Below are 18,945 nucleotides of genomic sequence, written 5' to 3' on the forward strand. Positions count from 1 at the left end.
TGCTCTCGGGCCAGGTGTGCCCAGAGCACAAGACCCCAAGAGCCAGAGCGGGCAGCTGTGCTGGGTGCAGAGGGAAACGGCTGTGAACAGTGCTGACAGCCTCCTCCTGGTTACTCACGGGCGGCAGAGCCCCTCCCTCTGGTGGGTCCTGTTCCCAGGCAGGCGCCCCCAGCATTTCCAGGAGCGGTTTGGGCGCCAATAGCCCTGAGCACAGGTCAACAGCGCCCCCTGGTGTGCAGTCTCGGAAAGGCTGCGGCTTCATCAGTTTCCCACTGGGTTGAACAGATAGGTCAAGGGCAATGGTGATTCCCTGCTCCTGCGGCCTGACCTTGGATTTAGAACCCACACCCTCATCCCTAGCAGGGAAATTCAATTCTACCCACTCGTCCAATAGCGGGTCACTGAGGCCCAGCTGGCTCAGGTGTAGGGCAAGGAGGCATTCCCCTTCTACTCCCTCCATGCCCGCTGTTCAAATGGGCCGCTGGCCTAAATGGCCTTGGAGACTTGGGAGCACTGGAGGGAGGAGGGGCCTCTGGGAAGGACGGGGCTTCCTGGCCTTTGAGAACTGTGGCCATGGAGTTGGGGGTTATCGTGGTTTTGGGGGATTAAAGGGAAAGAGGCCTTGCACACAGGCTGGTGAGGTCTCCGACAGTGGGTGGGTCTCTAAGGCCTGAGCCCTGGGCCTGGCGGGAGGAGGCAGGCCCAGCCGCAGACGCAGTTCACGGGGCCCACTGTGACCCTCTTCCTCCCCGGCCTCAGTCAGGCTTCACGAAGCTCTCAGTCTAGGCAGGACCAGAGCCATCTGCCTCATGTCAGATGTGGAAACCGAGGGTCTGTGAGAAATGACAGGCCCAACGTCACAGTAAGACCCAGAGCCAGGCCTTGGAAGGTGGCCTCCTGGCTCCCAGGCCAGAGCTCTGTCCGGAAGCCAGGCACCAGGGCGGAGTTTGCTGCCCCCAGGGGGTTGGACCCGCCCCAGAGTAGAATGCCGAGGGCACTCTGGGCATTGCCCTCTGGGCCGGGGGAGCCACAGAGGTGGGGAGCCTCCCTAGAGGGCACCGGGCTCCGGTGTCCAGCAGCTGGCCTGCCACCTCTCTGGCGGAAGCCAGGGCCTCGGGGTGCAGGCAGCCGGAGAGGCTGGGGTCCGGGCCGCGTGCAGACTAGTGCATCTGGGAGGCGCTGAAGGCCTCCTTCTCGGCCTCCTTCTCGGCCTCCGCCTCGGCCTCGGCGCGACACCTCTGGGAGCAGAACCACAGGAACAGGAAGAACCCTGCAAGCAAAGGCCGCCAGTGAGCGTCCCGGGGGCCTCCGGGGCATCGCGGCCTCTCCCAGGACCCTCGTTGGTGGGTGAGTCGGGCCTCCCTGAGGCCCTGCAGTAGTTCTCAGAACTCCTTGCTGCTGGAGGCCAGGAGGGGCGGAGCACGGGAGCGGGAGGACCGGCCACTGCTGGTCCAGAGGGAGCCTTTGTGCAGGTTGCGAAGCAGCAGCTCCTGCTCTGGGAGGACGTAGCCCCAGCCAGCTCCTCCTGGGGCTGGATTTCCGCCCCTGACTCGCCCCGGACCTGAGCCTTTCGGCAGTGAGCACCTACCGACCAGGTGTGCACCCCGCCCCCCCAGGCCGCCCCGGGACCCACCGTAGAGAGAGTTGAAGATGGTGAAGAGGAAGAGCTGGGGCAGCAGGAAGACGCCAAAGGAGAAGAAGGCCAGGGCCCAGGTGGTGCCCAGCAGCACGGTGAGGCCCAGCACGGTGACCGTGTCCCTGCAGGCGGGCGCGCCGGGCGCCTCCTCCCGCGCCTTCAGTCTGCGCAGGGCCCGCAGCGCCCAGGCCAGCACCACCAGGTTGAAAAGGGTCGTGAGGGTCCCGTAGCCCATGACCAGGATGCGGTGCACCCCAGGGCTCCGCACCCAGCATCTGCAGGGGAGGGCGAAGGTCAGGGCGCTGTGGCTCTGCGGCTGGGGAGGCCGGGGGCTCTTGGGCCTCGGGATTGCCTCTTGAACCCGGGCCAGTGTCTCGGCTCAGGCCTCCTGTTTCTTGCCTGACTGCACACGGGGGGAAGTCCTGGGCCGGCTTTCCAGCCAGGCCCCCACGACAGGACCCACCTGCCACCTGGGTCCCTGCTGCAGCCCCCGTGCCTCCTTCCCAGCCCTCTGCCTCCCAGGACACCTTCGTGACCTGTGTTGCCTTTGCCCCGGTCAGACACTGTTCACACACTTTCGGGAGATTAGCCCAGTCAGCCCTCATGAGGACTCCATCTCTGAGGCAGGAATCATCCCCATTCTACCGATGAGGAAACTGGGGCTCGGACTTAGGAACACACACTAGTAAGAGGCAAAGATGGGACTTGAAGCCCTGTGGTCTGAGCCCAGAGCCTGTGCCCCTGACTGTCAGCATGAGAACAGCCAAGTAGCTGAGGTGGTTGCAGCCGCCTCAGGGCTCCAGGCACCCCCTTCCAGAAGACACAGCCAGCGCCCTGCCTGCGGACACCCTGTCCAGGGCCTCAGGGCCACATGGTTCTCCTGCCAGGGCCAGGGAGCCCGCCGCAGCCCGGCGCGCACTCACATGGACATGTTCTGGAAGCCCACGCTGTTCCCCTGGCTGTGTGAGAGAGGGATCATGTGGCGGCCATAAGCTGAACTGTTGATGGCAAGGAGGAGCAGCACCAGGAAGGCTGGGACCCCTGAGGAGAGGGACAGAGGCTCAGCATCTGCCAGGAGACCCCAGGGACGGACTGGCTGTGGGTCCCTGTGGCTGCTGAGACAGAATTCCACTGGGAAAGGGGTGGGTAGAGAAAGAGTCTGTTCCGAGCCCCCAGCCCCTGTCCTTGGTCCAGCTTCAGAGCAATCAGCCTGGTGATCTCAGAGAAGGCTGTTCTCCCAGGTGATGGGGGTGAGGGCTTTGAGGTGGGACAGTGTGGCAGCAGTGGTGGCCACGCTGGGGAGCTAATGGGAGAGAGGGTTGAAGAGCAGATGAGGAACAGATCATAAAGAGAGGGGCTAGGATGCTGCTAGAGACAACAATGACAGTGGTGCCCGAGATAGCGGTGAAGGTGAGGGTGAGGATGGTGGAGATGATGGAGGGGGGTGGGGATGTAGTTAAAATGGTGGTGGAGGTGATGGTGGTGTTGGAGGTAGAGGTGATGGTGGTGTTGGAGGTAGAGGTGATGGTGGTGTTGGAGGTGGAGGTGATGGTGGTGTTGGAGGTGGAGGTGATGGTGATGTTGGAGGTAGAGGTGATGGTGGTGTTGGAGGTAGAGGTGATGGTGGTGTTGGAGGTGGAGGTGATGGTGATGTTGGAGGTAGAGGTGATGGTGGTGTTGGAGGTGGAGGTGATGGTGATGTTGGAGGTAGAGGTGATGGTGGTGTTGGAGGTGGAGGTGATGGTGATGTTGGAGGTAGAGGTGATGGTGGTGTTGGAGGTGGAGGTGATGGTGATGTTGGAGGTAGAGGTGATGGAGGAAGAGGTGGTGGAGGTGATGGTGGTGTTGGAGGTAGAGGTGATGGAGGAAGAGGTGGTGGAGGTGATGGTGGTGTTGGAGGTAGAGGTGATGGAGGAAGAGGTGGTGGAGGTGATGGTGGTGTTGGAGGTAGAGGTGGTAGAGGAAGAGGTGGTGAAGGTGATGGTGATGTTGGAGGTAGAGGTGGTGGTGGTGTTGGAGGTAGAGGTGATGGTGGTGTTGGAGGTGGAGGTGATGGTGGTGTTGGAGGTAGAGGTGATGGAGGAAGAGGTGGTGGAGGTGATGGTGGTTTTGGAGGTGGAGGTGGTGGAGGAAGAGGTGGTGGAGGTGATGGTGGTGTTGGAGGTAGAGGTGGTGGAGGAAGAGGTGGTGGAGGTGATGGTGGTGTTGGAGGTAGAGGTGATGGAGGAAGAGGTGGTGGAGGTGATGGTGGTGTTGGAGGTAGAGGTGGTGGAGGAAGAGGTGGTGGAGGTGATGGTGGTGTTGGAGGTAGAGGTGGTGGAGGAAGAGGTGGTGGAGGTGATGGTGATGTTGGAGGTAGAGGTGGTGGTGGTGTTGGAGGTAGAGGTGATGGTGGTGTTGGAGGTGGAGGTGATGGTGGTGTTGGAGGTAGAGATGATGGAGGAAGAGGTGGTGGAGGTGATGGTGGTGTTGGAGGTAGAGGTGGTGGTGGTGTTGGAGGTAGAGGTGATGGAGGAAGAGGAGGTGGAGGTGATGGTGGTGATGGAGGTAGAGGTGGTGGAGGAAGAGGTGGTGGAGGTAGAGGTGGTGGAGGTGGGGGTGGTGGAGGTGATGTTGGTGTTGGAGGTAGATGTGATGGAGGAAGAGGAGGTGGAGGTGATGGTGGTGTTGGAGGTAGATGTGATGGAGGAAGAGGAGGTGGAGGTGATGGTGGTGATGGAGGTAGAGGTGATGGAGGAAGAGGAGGTGGAGGTGATGGTGGTGTTGGAGGTAGATGTGATGGAGGAAGAGGAGGTGGAGGTGATGGTGGTGATGGAGGTAGAGGTGATGGAGGAAGAGGAGGTGGAGGTGATGGTGGTGATGGACGTAGAGGTGATGGAGGAAGAGGAGGTGGAGGTGATGGTGGTGTTGGAGGTAGATGTGATGGAGGAAGAGGAGGTGGAGGTGATGGTGGTGATGGAGGTAGAGGTGATGGAGGAAGAGGAGGTGGAGGTGATGGTGGTGATGGAGGTAGAGGTGATGGAGGAAAAGGAGGTGGAGGTGATGGTGGTGATGGAGGTAGAGGTGGTGGAGGAAGAGGTGGTGGAGGTGATGGTGGTGTTGGAGGTAGAGGTGGTGGTGGTGTTGGAGGTAGAGGTGATGGAGGAAGAGGAGGTGGAGGTGATGGTGGTGATGGAGGTAGAGGTGATGGAGGAAGAGGAGGTGGAGGTGATGGTGGTGATGGAGGTAGAGGTGATGGAGGAAGAGGAGGTGGAGGTGATGGTGGTGTTGGAGGTAGAGGTGATGGAGGTGATGGTAGTAGAGGTGATGGAGGTAGAGCTGGTGGAGATAGAGTGGTGTGGGAGGTGGCCGTGAGATAAGAACAGTAACGTAGGAAGTGGTGGTGGGTGTTGGCAGGGATGGTGACGGGGGTCCTCAGTGGTCACTCTGAAGAGGAGGAAGGGAAAGAGAAGGGCAGGCGGGGCAGATGCTCAGTGCCGCCGGAAGTCTCGGGGAGCAGGAGGGGAGGGAGGCTGGGCTTACCCCAGCCCACTGCGCAGAGCTTGAGCACGTATCTCCGGATGTAGATGTTGTAGACACGCCCCAGGAGAAGGTAGAGGTTGAAGCCTTCGATGGCCATCCAGGTGAGGCAGCTGAGCAGCGCGTAGTGCAGGACGGCGCCCAGTGCCATGCATGCTGCCCCGGGCACAGAGGGCGAGGCCAGCGCAGGGCTCAGCAGGAAGGCAATGTTCAGGAGCAGCACGGAGGCGTGCAGGTGCATGTGGATGCGTGATATGAAGTTACTCTGCTTCCTGCGGTGGGAGCATGGCCCTTGGTGGCCTGGGGACACCACCCAGGCCTGGGCTCAGAGACGGGGACACAGGTCGAGGCGGGCAGGGAGCCAACAGCAGCCACGCGGGAGGCTGGTCCCGTCTTGCGGCCTCCGCCCTCGGGAGAAACCCATCCCACTCTGGGGGAACCCGCAGAGCGAAGGACAAGTGCGGAGCAGCCGGGGGGGGGGAGGGGCAGGCCTGGCACCGGGCATACCTGGCGTGGAAGTGCAGCCGGAGACTGAGCAGGGAAGCCACAACGGAGACGCTGCAGCCCACGAGGGAAATGTACGTGAGCGGTGCCAGCAGCTCCGCCGGGAGGGGGGCTGGGGAGAGTTGCTGTGGGAGAGAAGGGGGACTGGAGACCACGGCGCGGAAATGCCTCCCGCCAGGCTGTCGGAGACCTGCCACGGCCCCAGGTCCAACCCCCTTGCCCCACAATCCTCACCAGGGTCCTGGCTCGGAAAAAAGCCATGGCAGACACAGTGGCTTTCCCACCTCCCAACTCCCATCCCCCACCTGCCCTCCCTCACTGTCCACACACCTGGGGGACCCACCACTTCTCCCGCTGTTGTGCACCACTCCCGGCTGGGAGAGCCCTCCCTCCCCCTGTCCACAGAGATTGGTTACGGGATGGGTGTGTGACACACTCTAGGCTGGTGGGACTCTATCACAAGAATGTGACCGGCAGAAATGAGTAAGAGAAGCCATCATCCCACTGGCCTAAAAGCTAGCAGCACAGGAGGCCTGTCTTGGTGATAGTGAGCCCCTGGATCAAGCCATACCTGAAGCCTAATCCAGCCTTTTCAGAAACATAAACCCACCGCTTTCCACCCCACCCCAAGCTCGTTTGAGGTGGATGTCTAGCCTTTGCCCTGCTTCTCTGTCCTGAGCGTGGGGCCCGCTGCAAGTCTGGCCGCCCTCAGCCGGCGGGAGCACACGCACCATGAGAACGGCGAAGTAGCTGAGGTGGTGGCAGCGGCAGAGCACCTGGGAAGGCGAGGGCTGCTCTGTGCGACAGCCCTCAGGGCTCCAGAGCCCCCAGTGGCGCTTGCTGGCTCCCTCCTTCCAGAAGACACAGGTCACGTTGTAGCCTTCCTAAGGGGAGATGCTGGGGTTGGGTGCATCCCAGGGGTCCAGGGGAGGGATCAGGGTCTGGAAATCGTGGGGGCCAAAGATGACTCGACTGCACCCTTGTCAACCTTTTACCAGGTACTGGCTGGGCTTTGCCATCAGGCAGCCCCAGATTCTAGCCCGCCTCCACCATGGACTCTGAGAGTGACTTGGGCAAGCCACATAGATTCTCTGAGCCTCAGTTTATTCATCTGCAAAATGGGGCCATTTATACCAAGTCATAGGATAGTGGAAAAATTAAAGGCAATGAGGAATCTTGAGTGCCCAGCTCTGGCGTATACAGTTGGTGCTCTATAATCAACTGTCCCCTTCTACCTCCTCCCTGTGGGGAGCAACGGCGGTCCAGAGCCTTCCCAGTGGGGGGGGGGGGGGAGAGATTCGAGAGATTCGTCCACAGACAGCCATGACACCAAGCCATGTGGGTGGAGGGCGGGGGTATGGCCCAGACGGTGCCATGGAAAACCACAGAAGGGGCAGAGGAGTCCTGAGGAGGCGAGGGACGGTTGGGGCACCGAGGCCTGGAGGACACGCTGGGCTGCGACAGGCGTGGAGCCAGAGCATTCCCGTGAAGCGGGAGAGCATCGGGCAAAGGCCCGGAGCGATGAAAGGAAAGGGTGGTGGTGACATTGAGTGCAGAGAGAGGCTGATGGGAACACAGGGCCGGAGCACAACGGCTCTGGGCTTTAGGAATGCCGGCCCTGCAGCCTCCTCCCTGCTTCAGGACCCGCCCCTCCCACAGGGCGGGCCAGATGTGAGCCAGGCCTGGCCAACCCACACAGTCCACCTCCTGGTTCAGGGATGGACATGTGACCAAACGGGACCTTTAGGACGCCATTCCGGGACCTGGCAAGAAAGACCCTCTGAGAAGCGGGGAAGGAAGTCCACCCTTCAGCTGCCATCGTGCTGCCGAGTGGAGAGCCAAGGCGGGAAACCATTGCTGAGAGGTGGGGAGACTGAGCCATGATGGCATCATATCAGCCCCTGGATCCAGCCGTGCCTGAAGCCAGCCCTGCCCTGGACGTTTCTGTGCATGAGCCAGTAAGTTACCTTCTGTGCTTAAGTTGCTGGAGTTGGTTTACTATCACCTGCCACTCAAAGAATCCTGACTAATGCCATGAGTAGAAGTTTCTCTCTCTTATTTCTTTGGTAAGAATTTTCAAAGTGTGATGGATTTAACACCGTTTGTTTCCAAGATGGTCCCACAGGTTTGAGTTTGGCAAACCAATGTTCACCAGGACAGGCTTAAAGGGGCAGGACGGGGTGGAAATGGGGACGTCCCCACAGTACCAGGCTTTGGTTGTGCCAGAAGCTGATGTTGATGGGCTCCGTGAGGTTGTCCACGTGTTCGTGGCCCAGCTGGGCCCCCAGGACGTAGTTATTGAGCAGAGATGAGTTGTCATGCTGGAAGGGTGACAGAAGCAGGGCTGACTGGAGGGGACGGGAGGAGACCTGGGCAAGGTCCCAGGGCCCCCTTCTCCAGGCCCTCCCCGCTGGGTGAGAAGAGCCAACAGGAGCCAGCCTCCGGCCTTCGCACATGCCGCGCCCTCCTGGGGAAGCTGTCCTCTGACCACCCTCCTGCTCCACCTCCCCTCTGTGTACCCTCCACTTCATCCCTATCCTAACTCACTTTCACTGCCAAGGTTAAAAGACACCTTCTCCAGAAGCCCTCCCGGATTGCCCATTGGAACAACCCGACCCCACCCTGACTCTCCATCACTTGGTATCTCTATGGTTATAATCAACCTTGAGCTAAAGTTAAGTCTCTACGGTCCTAGTGTAACTGTCAAGATGGAGAGTTCTCTGAGGACAGGGACCTATGGCCGTGTTCTGTCTCCTGCCTGGGGACATGCACAGACATAAGTAGGTTTCCTAGGTCTCATTTGCACATTATTATCACTGCCTCCCACCATTCTGCGAAAACTGAGGCCCAGGGAGAGGCAATGGCCGTTCAGGTTGCACAGTGGGCGGGTCCCCCCCCGTCCCCCCCCCCCCCCCCAGAGCCCAGGCCGCGGTATGGATGCTGCCGTGCCCCAGGAAGAGGCCGGCGCCCATCCTGCGGGGCCCTCCATGGCACTGACCGGGAAAAACCTGGTGGAGAAGAAGTACATGCAGATGAGCCGCAGCTCCCTGGGGCCTGTCCTGCAGGCCTCCTTCGTCAGCTCGGTGGGGAACTGCATGGCGTGCCGGGCCCCGGCCTGGGCCTGCGGAGGGCCAGCGAGGCTGAGCCGGGTTCCCACGGCCTCCGGGCCGCCCCAACACCTTCCCTGGCCCCACTCCCTGTGAAGCCCTCCCGACCTCCCCCCACCCCGGCATTTCTTTCCCTGGAGCCTCCCCCTGCAAAACCCTCCTCCCTGGCTGCACCTCCTCCAAACTTCCTGAGATGCAGGTCTTCTCTCCGGGCAGCTCTGGCCTTGAATTTGGGTCACTTGCCTCACCCACTGGGCCCCGGAGGATGGAGCTTCTCCCCACCCACCCACCCAGCACCCAGGCATCAGCAGGAATCGCACCAGCATCCTCAAAGGAGCCCCGTGCCCACAAGGACACTGACTTAGGGGGCCACAGAACACCCCCAGTTCTGTCACTCACAGGAGGAACACCAGCCCCAATTTACAGGATTGATGGATCCTGGGGAAGGTTCAGACCTCACACCCCTGAAGGATTTCTGGGGTGGAGGCCCCGGCCACCCCCCATGTCCTGGCCATCTCTGACCTGGGGGACGCGATCCAGAGCATCACTGTCCAGCGAGAGGCCGGCAAAGTCGCAGCCCAGCTTGAAGGCCAGCGTCTGGATGGTGTGCGTCTGACAGGTGAGGTTGTAGCCCTTGAAGGTGGCATTGAGCAGTCTGTGCACCAGACCATGGATGAGCCTGAGGGCGAGAGAGGTGACCAGATCCTGGAATGGGGGTGGGGTGGCAGGGGGTCCAGACAGCATGAGGGGTAGGGCTTTCCCCACCCCACACTCATGTCACTCCCACCTGTGGACCTTTGCACACACAGTGTCCCCGGCACACTCTTACCTCCCCACCCACTCATTTCCTTCTCCTGATTAACTCTTGTTCGGGTCCCAGTTTGTTGACACCTCCTCCAGGAAGCCTCCCTTGGCTGCTCCATGATGACTGATTGAAGTGCCCCATAGTCCCCGGGCTTCCCTGGCCCGTCGTCAGCATTGGCCTCTCAGCCAGAGCTGCTCGGCCTTTAGGTCACCGACTCGAGAGACGAGCCTGAGCTTTAGAGCCCCTTCCAGGAAAGAAGCACAGAGATCCGTGATTCTGCACCTGGTTCATGACGCCATGGTTAAGGGCCCCAACCAGACAGTAAACTTGATGCGGGCAGAGACATATGTCTATCCTGCACCTCCAGAGCCTAGTGCGAGGCACATGGAAGGCCCTCCCTCAATAAATGCATGCTGAATAAATGAATTAATAGTCTACACTAGCCAGGCTGGTGTGACTCAGCGGTCGACCTATGAACCAGGAGGTCACGGTTCAATTCCTACTCAGGGCACATGCCGGAGTCGTGGGCTCGATCCCCTGTAGGAGGCGTGCGGGAGGCAGCCAATAGATGATTCTCTCTAATCATTGATGATTCTACCTCTCTATCCCTCTCCTTTCCTCTCTGAAATCATTAAATACTAGAGGCCCGATGCACGGAGATTTGTGCAAGAATAGGCCTTCCTTCCCCTGGCTGCTGGCACCGGCTTCCCTCCGGCACCCAGGACAGGGGCTGCTTGGCTCGGGCCACCACCGCCACCCACCGGGGTGTGCTCTGAGCCCCACTGCGGCCGCTGAGAGCAGGCCCCCACCCCTGAGTGTGTCCGCTGATGTGGGGGCGTGCTCCGAGCTGCGCTGGTGGTGACTGTTAAGGCTTAGAGCCAGTTGTGACTGTAAAGGCGTCCCGGACAAATTTGCATATTACATATATATTTTTTTTAATTATTATTTTTTTTTAAATAGTCTACACTAGACCAACTTTGGACCACTGATTCAGGGTACAAGCGAAGAGGGACACACAACTCACGCGGCAGGATTAGTTGAGATTCGTCCCCTGGGCACCTCCATTCCCTTCATCCAGCTCAGGAGTTCTTGGGCTGCCTCTGTGGGAAGCGGGCCAGACCCCCACCTCAGCCTCTGTCCGGAGCTGCCCCGGGCCCCACGGCCTGTGACTCTTCCACCCCAGCTGAGACTCCGGCTCACCTCGCTGCTGCCCCGGGCCCCACGGCCTGTGACTCTTCCACCCCAGCTGAGACTCCGGCTCACCTCGCTGCTGCCCGGGAGGCCGACGCCCCCGCTCAGGCCCCCGGGCTGAGGCCTCCCTTTCCGGTCACAGCCAGGGCCTGGGCGAGGGTTGCCGCCACAGCTCGGCAGAGCCCTCTTACCTTCTGCCCCACTCTGCGGAGTCACAAGACTCAGGCAGAGGAGAAGGACCGCACGGCAATCCATGTCCCGAGCCAGGTCTTCACCAACCAGCTCCTGCCCTGGAAAGGGGCATGTGTCACCACCAAGGTCAGAGGGCGACCTCCAACTTCTTGGTGCCTGGCTTGTCCCAAGGGGAGGACACACAGCATCTTATTTGACCCCCATTACTCCTGCATTTCGCAGATGAGGAAACCGAGGCTCAGAGAGCTTTGCTTGAGGCCGCCTGAAGCCAGGTCTCTGTGAATCCAGAATCCTTGACAAGTTCGTAGCGCCTGCCATTAGCAATTCTGCCTGAGTCACTCCACCCTCCCCAAAAATGGTTTTTCTGGGGCTTCCCCCACGGCTCTGACCTCAGGGGGGGGAGGGGGAGTTGCTTGGGAGCAAGCAACCTGTAACCCTGTCCAACCCTGTTGTGAACCCATCATGTGACTTGGAGCAAGGATCTCACCCTCTCCGCCCTCGTTTTCCTCGGTTTTAATTTTTTTGCTGTTGTTAATCCTCAGTGGAGGGTATTTTTCCATTGAATTTTAGAGACAGTGGAAGGGAAGGGGGAGAGACAGAGGAACATGGATGCGAGAGAGACACATCAAGTGGTTTCCTGACCAGGGCTGGGGATGGAGACTGCGACCGAGGCATGTGCCCTTGACCGGAATCAAACCTGGGACCCTTCAGTCCGCAGACCAACACTATCCACTGAGCCAAACCAGCCAGGGCTCCTCGGTTTTAAAATGAACTAACAGCCCTGGCTGGTGTGGCTCAGTGGATAAGCATTGGTCTGCGGACTGAAGGGTCCCAGGTTCGATTCCAGTCAAGGGCATATCCCTGGGTTGTGGGCTCAGTCCCCAGTGGAGGGTGTGCTGGAGGCAGCCTACCCATGATTCTTGTTAGTGATGTTTCGCTCTCTCTCTCTGCCTCTTCCTTCTTCTCTGAAATCAATAAGAATATATATATATTTTTAAATGAACTTCTGCTTAAGGGCAGCAAATGTATGGCTGTCCTCAGAAGCTCCATGAAAATGAGAGTAAGTAAATAAAACAGACACCGAGCGACACAGACACGTACCGGGAAAGAAGACAATAGCAGAGGAGTGTCGTCTGCAAAACTAGGAGGCTACAAAGCAGGTGGTAAATGTAGCAGAGCCCAGCATGTCCACCCGAGCGCCCGCAGCGGGGAGCGGCGTGGCGGGGCCGGGGAGGGACAGTGGGCAGCGCCAGCTCAAGCCTCACGACCTTGCAAGCCCTTGAGAAGCAGAGGCAGAAGGGACCTCTGAGGGCAGGGATGGAGGGTGAGGCTGAACGTGGGATCCTTGGTGGTGAGTCTTTTAGGTGTCCACCTTGGTCCCCAGATCTCCTCGGGCACTTGACTCGCCGGGCGCCTTCCTCACCACACGGCCATCCTCAACCCACCCCCGCACAAGTTCTCTCCCGGAGATGGTGCACGAAGAGAGTCTGAGGGCAAAGGCGGGTGTCGCTCTGGTACAATGAAGCCATATCCCCTCCCCGCCGCCTCCTCCACGCGGCCTCCAGCAGACCACAGCAGCCACGGTGATGCCCAAGCCAGGAGAGACGTCTCCTCTGAAGAACTGACCATTTCAAGAACAGTATCCTACAACAGTTACTGGAGTTTGTATATATATATATATATATATATTAGAGGCCCGGTGCACGAAATTCGTGCACGGCGGGGAGGGGGGTTAGCGGGGGGTATTGTCCCTCAGCCCAGCCTGCAGTCTCTCCAATCTGGGACCCCTCAAGGGACCTTCATTTTTTCCTTCAAGAGTGTGGTGGAAAAACCCTAGATTACCTTCTTGGATTCTTATAACCCAAATTACCAAGAACACTGCAATTGGTGGCCTACAGGGAGCTTAGCCAATGAGTTGTCAGAAAAGGTATTTACTCTCAAAATGGTTTGGCTCAGTGGATAGACCGTGGGCCTGCAGACTGAAGGGTCCCAGGTTTGATTCCTGTGAAGGGCATGTACCTTGGTTGGAGGCATATCCCCAGTGGGGAATGTGCAGGAGGCAGCTAATGGATGTTTCTCTCTCACTGATATTTCCGACTGTCTATCCCTCTCCCCTCTTCTCTGTAAAAAAAAAAAAAAAATCAATAAAAAAATTTTTTAAAAAGGTGTATCCTCTGCAGCTCATGCAGCCCCTGGGTTGTGACCACTGGGCTAGGGGCGTGTCCCTGCCACCCAGTGGTGGCTGCCGGGGTCTCCGCACACCCCAGAGGCCAGCAGCCATCCCCCTGTGGAGGGCGCTAGGCTGGGGGCATGGACACAATCTGCCACTTGGTGCTGGAGCTTGGAAAGCCTCTGGGGCGGGGCGGGAACATCCCCGTCTCCAAACGCCCCAAGGCCAGCAGCCAGCCCCACCATGGGCCCCAGGCTCGAGGCTTGCAGGGACCCTGGGCAGCACGCAGCGGTGGCCGCCAGGGTCTCGGCAAACCCAGGAGGCCAGCAGCAGCCCCTGGTCCTGGGCGCCTGGCTAGGGGTGTGGCCCCAAACCGCCGCTTTGTGCAGGAGCCTTTGCAAGCGGCTTGGGGAGGCCAGCAGCCAACCTTGACCATGAGCCTCAGGCTTGGGGCTTGCAGGGACCCCAGGCAGCACACAGCAGTGGCCGCCAGGGTCTCGGCACACCCCAGAGGCCAGCGGCAGCCCCCGGTCCTGGGCGCCTGGCTGGGGGTGTGGCCCCAAACCCCCGCTTTGTGCAGGAGCCTTTGCAAGCTGCTGGGGGCAGGGCGGGAACATCCCCGCGTCGCTATAGCGCCCGCCAGGTTGCTTGGCGCCTACACCCATAGGCTCTGAGTGGCCAGGGGGCGTTCTGGGACTCCTGCCCCTCAGGACCTAAGCACGGGCCTACAGGCTAGGAGCGGCCTGGGTCCAGAGGATGTTTCCTGGACCCAGGCCGCTCAGCACCCGCATATGCAAATTAACCGCCATCTTGTTCGCTCTGATTGGCTGTGGGCATAGCGGAGGTACGGTCAATTTGCATGTTTCTCTATTATAAGGTAGGATATATAGATTTTCAGAGAGGAATGGGGGGAGAGAGAGAGAGAGAGAAACATCAATGATGAGAATCATCAATCAGCTGCCTCCTGCACACCCCACACTGGGGATCCAGCCCACAACCTGGGCATGTGCCCTGACCGGGAATTGAACCATGACCTCCTGGTTCATAGGTCAATGCTTAATCACTGAGCCACGCCGGCCGGGCTAGTTACTGATGCTTTGGTGTTCCTCGATAAAATGGCCAGGACCAACCTTGTGGTGAAGTTTCAGCAGTCACCGAGCCCTGCCAAGCAATTGAGTTTATAGTGCTCCGCTCTTAAAGACGGATGGTCAGCCAAGGACCACTAGGTCTTTTAAAAACAGACACCCCCCCCCCCACCATCCCCCAGGAAGCTGCTGGAGGCTGTGCTCCAACAAAGTGAGGGAGTAAATCATAGAAGAAGACGTAGGGCTCAGGAAACCCCACCCGAGGAGCGGTGAGGCTACGCCTCAGAGAATGGGTGAGAGAAGGCCCGGGTTGATGGCTGGACGGCAGGACGAGGACACATCCTGTTCAGAAGGCAGCAGGCGCCAAGAAGGCTCCAGAAGGCGGCCTCGAAGAATAAAAGGAGGAAGAGAATAGACAGACTATCTAGCGGGTTTGGACATCTAAGAAAATTACTTTGAGAAATGCCCTATAAAAAGCTTGCAAATGAAAAATAAAACAAGCCATTAATTTCAGATAAAAACAAGTTGTACAAGAAAGAACATGTAATCTCGCTACACACATTGACTTCATCGGGGATAAAATTTATACGGTCATAATGAAAACACGGAAGGGGAGATTTCTTTTTTTAATTGTGTGAAAACCATATTACAATGATTTCGAATTCCATTGGCGATGTCATGGGCCACAGGAGAACATCACCCCCCGCACCCCCCCCCCCCGCCATGGCGATGGAGAAAGCCAAGCAAAGAACAAATTACTTTCTGCGCCCTTTAGAGCCGCAGGCACAAGGTCGCCGAGGAAACGGGCTTGTGGCCAAGACGCCCTTCAAGGACGAACCGTTTCACCTTTTACAGAACCAGGAAGTGGCCACAAAACAAACAAACAAAAACCACAGAGGAAAACAGCTGATATCTGAATGAATTACTAAAGGCTGTGGACTAGGCTGGCAGAGCGGGACCCCTGGGGGCCCCACAGTTTTCTACTGGGCGCAAACGGCAGGGATGCAGCCGATCTATGTTGCACTCTCACATCAATGTTTTTCTCTCTCCCTCTCCCTTCCTCTCTCTCTAAAATCAATAAAAACGTATTTAATGGTAATACGAATTCTACAAAAATTCTTCCAAAAATAAAAATAAAAGGCAGAGAAACCAAGATGGCGGCATAGGTTAAACACCTAACCTGCAGCCTGGCACAACAATTTCAAAAATACAACTAAAAGTCAAAACAGACATCATCCAGAACCACAGGAAAGCTGGCTGACTGAAATGCCCACAACTAGAAGGAAAGAAAAAACCACAAGGAAAATCAGAGGAGCCGTAAAAGCCTGAGGTATGGAGACACGGGCGGAGACACGAGCCCGCGCGCGTACGGGGAGGACGGAGCTGGAGAGGAAGGGGCGGCTGACGGCCTGGCTGGCGTTCTCTGGCGGGAAGGAGATAAAAGCGCCAGATTGTGCTGAACCCCAGCTCCGACTGCACTGAACCCCAGTTCCGACTGCACTGAACCCCAGTTCCGGGCGAAATCCTGGAAAGCCAGGCTCATGCTGGGGGAATCTGGGCTGTGGGGCGGAGGCACAGAGGAGTTGCGCCGGAGCCGCTCACGGGAATGTGCGCAGAGGAGGAACTGTTGCCTGTGCCGCTGGATTGCCCTAGCGGGAAGGAGACAAAAGCTCCGGACTGTGCTGAACCCCCAGTTCCAACTGCACTGAACCCCAGTTCTGGGAAAGACCCGGGGAAGCCAGGCTCATACTGGGGAAAGCTGGGCTGTGGGGCAGAAATGCAGAGAAGCGGCGAAGGGCAGAGCACCGGAGGCGCGCACGGGAATGCGCGCAGAGGATGGGCTGTTGACTGTGCCGCTGGATTGCCCTGGTGGGAAGGAGACAAAAGCGCCAGACTGCGGTGAGCCCCAGTTCCGACTACACGGAAACCCAGTTCTGGGCGAGAATCTGGGAATCCAGATTCATTGGGGGAGAGACTAGACTGTTTGGCAGCCGGCGAAACTCCAGGGCGCTTTTCTCTCAGAGGTGTTTGCTGGGAGTACAGAGGGACACTGAGACACAGGAACCTCATAGGGCGGGGCTGACGGGAAGCCAAGGCTGTAGGCTCCGCCCTGTAACTCCGCCCCATCCAAGCTGAGCACAGAGGCTTTTACAATTTTGCAAGTCTAGTTGAATGGGGCTGTCTCCCGGCATAGACACAGCTGATCCTTACAGCCAATTGGACTGGAGGTCACATCCTCCCAGTGTACCAACAGCAATCAAGGCTTAACAACACCAAGACTTTGCACTCAGCCCACAAAGGGGGATATCAAGAGCGACCACCTAGGGAGATTGGGGAAGCTGAGCGATAGGGAGGCAGCCAAAAGGGGAAGACACTGAAACAGGTCACGAATATAAGGGATGCTGTAATTCCTGCTGAGTGGCCTCAGGCAGTAGCTGACCTACACTCCATTGGAGACCCAGAAACGAGGGCATCTAGTGGTCGGTGTGAGATGACACCAGATTTCAACCACTCACATAAGGGACACATTCAAGAGGCAGACTCAGTGAGCGCCAAAGCCTTGCTGCACCAAGACCCGGCCCATAAACGTGTCTCCCTCACAGCAACTCTTCCTTTATAGACACAGAGGGTCCGCACAGCCAATTGGCCTGGAGGACAATTCCTCCCAGCGACACCAACAATAATCAAGACTTAACTATACAAAGAAGGACCAAGATGGAGGCATAGGGCAGAAGCCTGATTGTTGCCTACCACAACAATTTTGAGACTACGACGGGAGAGCAGAGCAGACACCATCCAGAACCACCGGAGGGCTGACTGAGCAGATGCTCTACAACTAGAATAAAAGAGAGGGGTACACGGGATGAAGCTGATGCCGGTGACCCAAAGACCACATTTAAAAACTACGGCTCAGGCGACACAATGGCGGCCTGGAACGTGCTCGGCGCAGTTCCCCCAGCGGTCTCCGGCTGAGGGGAAGGCTCCACTCGCTGCCGAGCACGGACAGATGAGCCCCTGGGAGACATGGGGTGGGAGACTCCGCGCTTGCTGACCTCCAAGTCCTTCAAGAATCTCAACGCCCCGGAAGCGGCCAGGTGCGCACGCTCGGCGACCAGCCACCGCTGCAGACCCAAGGGCCGACGCAGCCACCCCGGACCAGCCCGCCGCCGCGCACCGGGCAAACCGGAGCTTCACCGAGCCCACCGCCCAACGAGTTCTGCGGCGGCTGCCCTGGAGCTCTGAGAAAATGGCCGAAGGAATTGCTGAGAGGGAATTGACCAACAGGAATTGGGATCAAGAAGACAAAACCCCGCTGGGTCCCGGATCCGGGTGAAGCCGCGCGCCCCTAAGTCCAGGTGAGGCTGGGAACCTGGGCAGGGTGAGGCTGGGTCCCGGGTCCGGGTGAGGCCACATGCCCCTGGATCCGGGTAAGGCCGCACGCCCATGGGTCCGGGTGAGGCTGGGTCCCGGGACCGGGTGGGGCCGCCCCCCTGGGTCTGGGTGAGGCTATGCGCCCCTAGGTCCGGGTGAGGCTGGTACCTGGGTCCGGGTGGGGCCGTGCTACCCAGGACCCGGGTGAGGCCATGCGACCCTGGGTCCGGGAGAGGCCACGCGCCCCTGGGTCTGGGTGAGGCCACGTGCCCCTGGGTCCGGGTGAAGCTGTATCCCGGGTCCAGGTGAGGCTGTATGCCCCTGGATCCGGGAGAGGCTGTGTCCCGGGTCTGGGTGAGGCCTCACACACTTGGTTCCGGGTGAGGCCACACGCCCCAGGGTCTGGGAGAGGCCATGCGCCCCTGGGCCTGGGTGAGGCCACACGCCTCTAGGTCCGGGTGAGGCCACACGCCCCTGGGTCCGGGTGAGGCCACGCACCCCTGGGTCCGGGGGAAGCTGGATCCCGGGTCCGGGTGAGGCCGTGGGCCCCTGGATCCGGGTGAGGCCACGCGACCCTGGGTCTGGGAGAGGCCACGCGCCCCTGGGTCCGGGTGAGGCCACGTGCCCTGAGTCCGGGGGAAGCTAGATCCCGGGTCCGGGCGAGGCCGTGTGCCTCTGGATCCGGGTGAGGCTGGGTCCCGGGCCCGGGAGAGGCCACGCGCCCCTGGGTCCGGGTGAAGCTGAATCCCGGGTCCGGGCGAGGCCGTGTGCCCCTGGATCCGGGTGAGGCTGGGTCCCGGGCCCGGGAGAGGCCACGCGCCCCTGGGTCCGGGTGAAGCTGAATCCTGGGTCTGGGCGAGGCTGTGTGCCCCTGGATCCGGGTGAGGCTGGGTCCCGGGTCCGGGTGAGGCCGTGGGCCCCTGGGTCTGGGTGAGGCCATGCGCCCCTGGGTCCGGGGGAAGCTAGATCCCGGGTCGGGGCGAGGCCGTGTGCCCCTGGATCCGGGTGAGGCTGGGTCCCGGGCCCGGGAGAGGCCATGCGCCCCTGGGTCCGGGTGAAGCTGAATCCTGGGTCTGGGCGAGGCTGTGTGCCCCTGGATCCGGGTGAGGCTGGGGCCCGGGCCCGGGAGAGGCCACGCGCCCCTGGGTCCGGGGGAAGCTAAATCCCGGGTCAGGGTGAGGCCGTGTGCCCCTGGATCCGGTTGAGGCTGGGTCCCGGGTCCGGGTGAGGCCACGCACCCCTGGGTCCGGGTGAGGCTGTGTGCCCCTGGATCCGGGTGAGCCTGGGTCCCGGGTCCGGGTGAGGCCGTGGGCCCCTGGATCCGGGTGAGGCCACGCAACCCTGGGTCTGGGAGAGGCCACGCA

The 18,945-nt window shown here is 59.6% G+C and overlaps 1 protein-coding gene across 1 annotated transcript; it reads right to left on the reverse strand.

The window, feature by feature from the left end:
- Positions 1–1,160: 1,160 nt before the first annotated feature.
- On the reverse strand, positions 1,161–11,017 carry ADGRG5 (adhesion G protein-coupled receptor G5; the record flags this gene model as incomplete). Its single annotated transcript, XM_079759738.1, has 11 exons — positions 1,161–1,270; positions 1,634–1,911; positions 2,560–2,677; positions 5,159–5,427; positions 5,663–5,784; positions 6,391–6,543; positions 7,867–7,980; positions 8,658–8,780; positions 9,289–9,445; positions 10,596–10,671; positions 10,954–11,017. The coding sequence occupies 11 exons, from the start codon at positions 11,015–11,017 to the stop codon at positions 1,161–1,163; spliced, it is 1,584 nt and encodes a 527-aa protein (XP_079615864.1).
- Positions 11,018–18,945: the final 7,928 nt, after the last annotated feature.

This window comes from Cnephaeus nilssonii (genome assembly GCF_951640355.1).
Source record: "Cnephaeus nilssonii genome assembly, chromosome: 20".
Taxonomy (NCBI): domain Eukaryota; kingdom Metazoa; phylum Chordata; class Mammalia; order Chiroptera; family Vespertilionidae; genus Cnephaeus; species Cnephaeus nilssonii.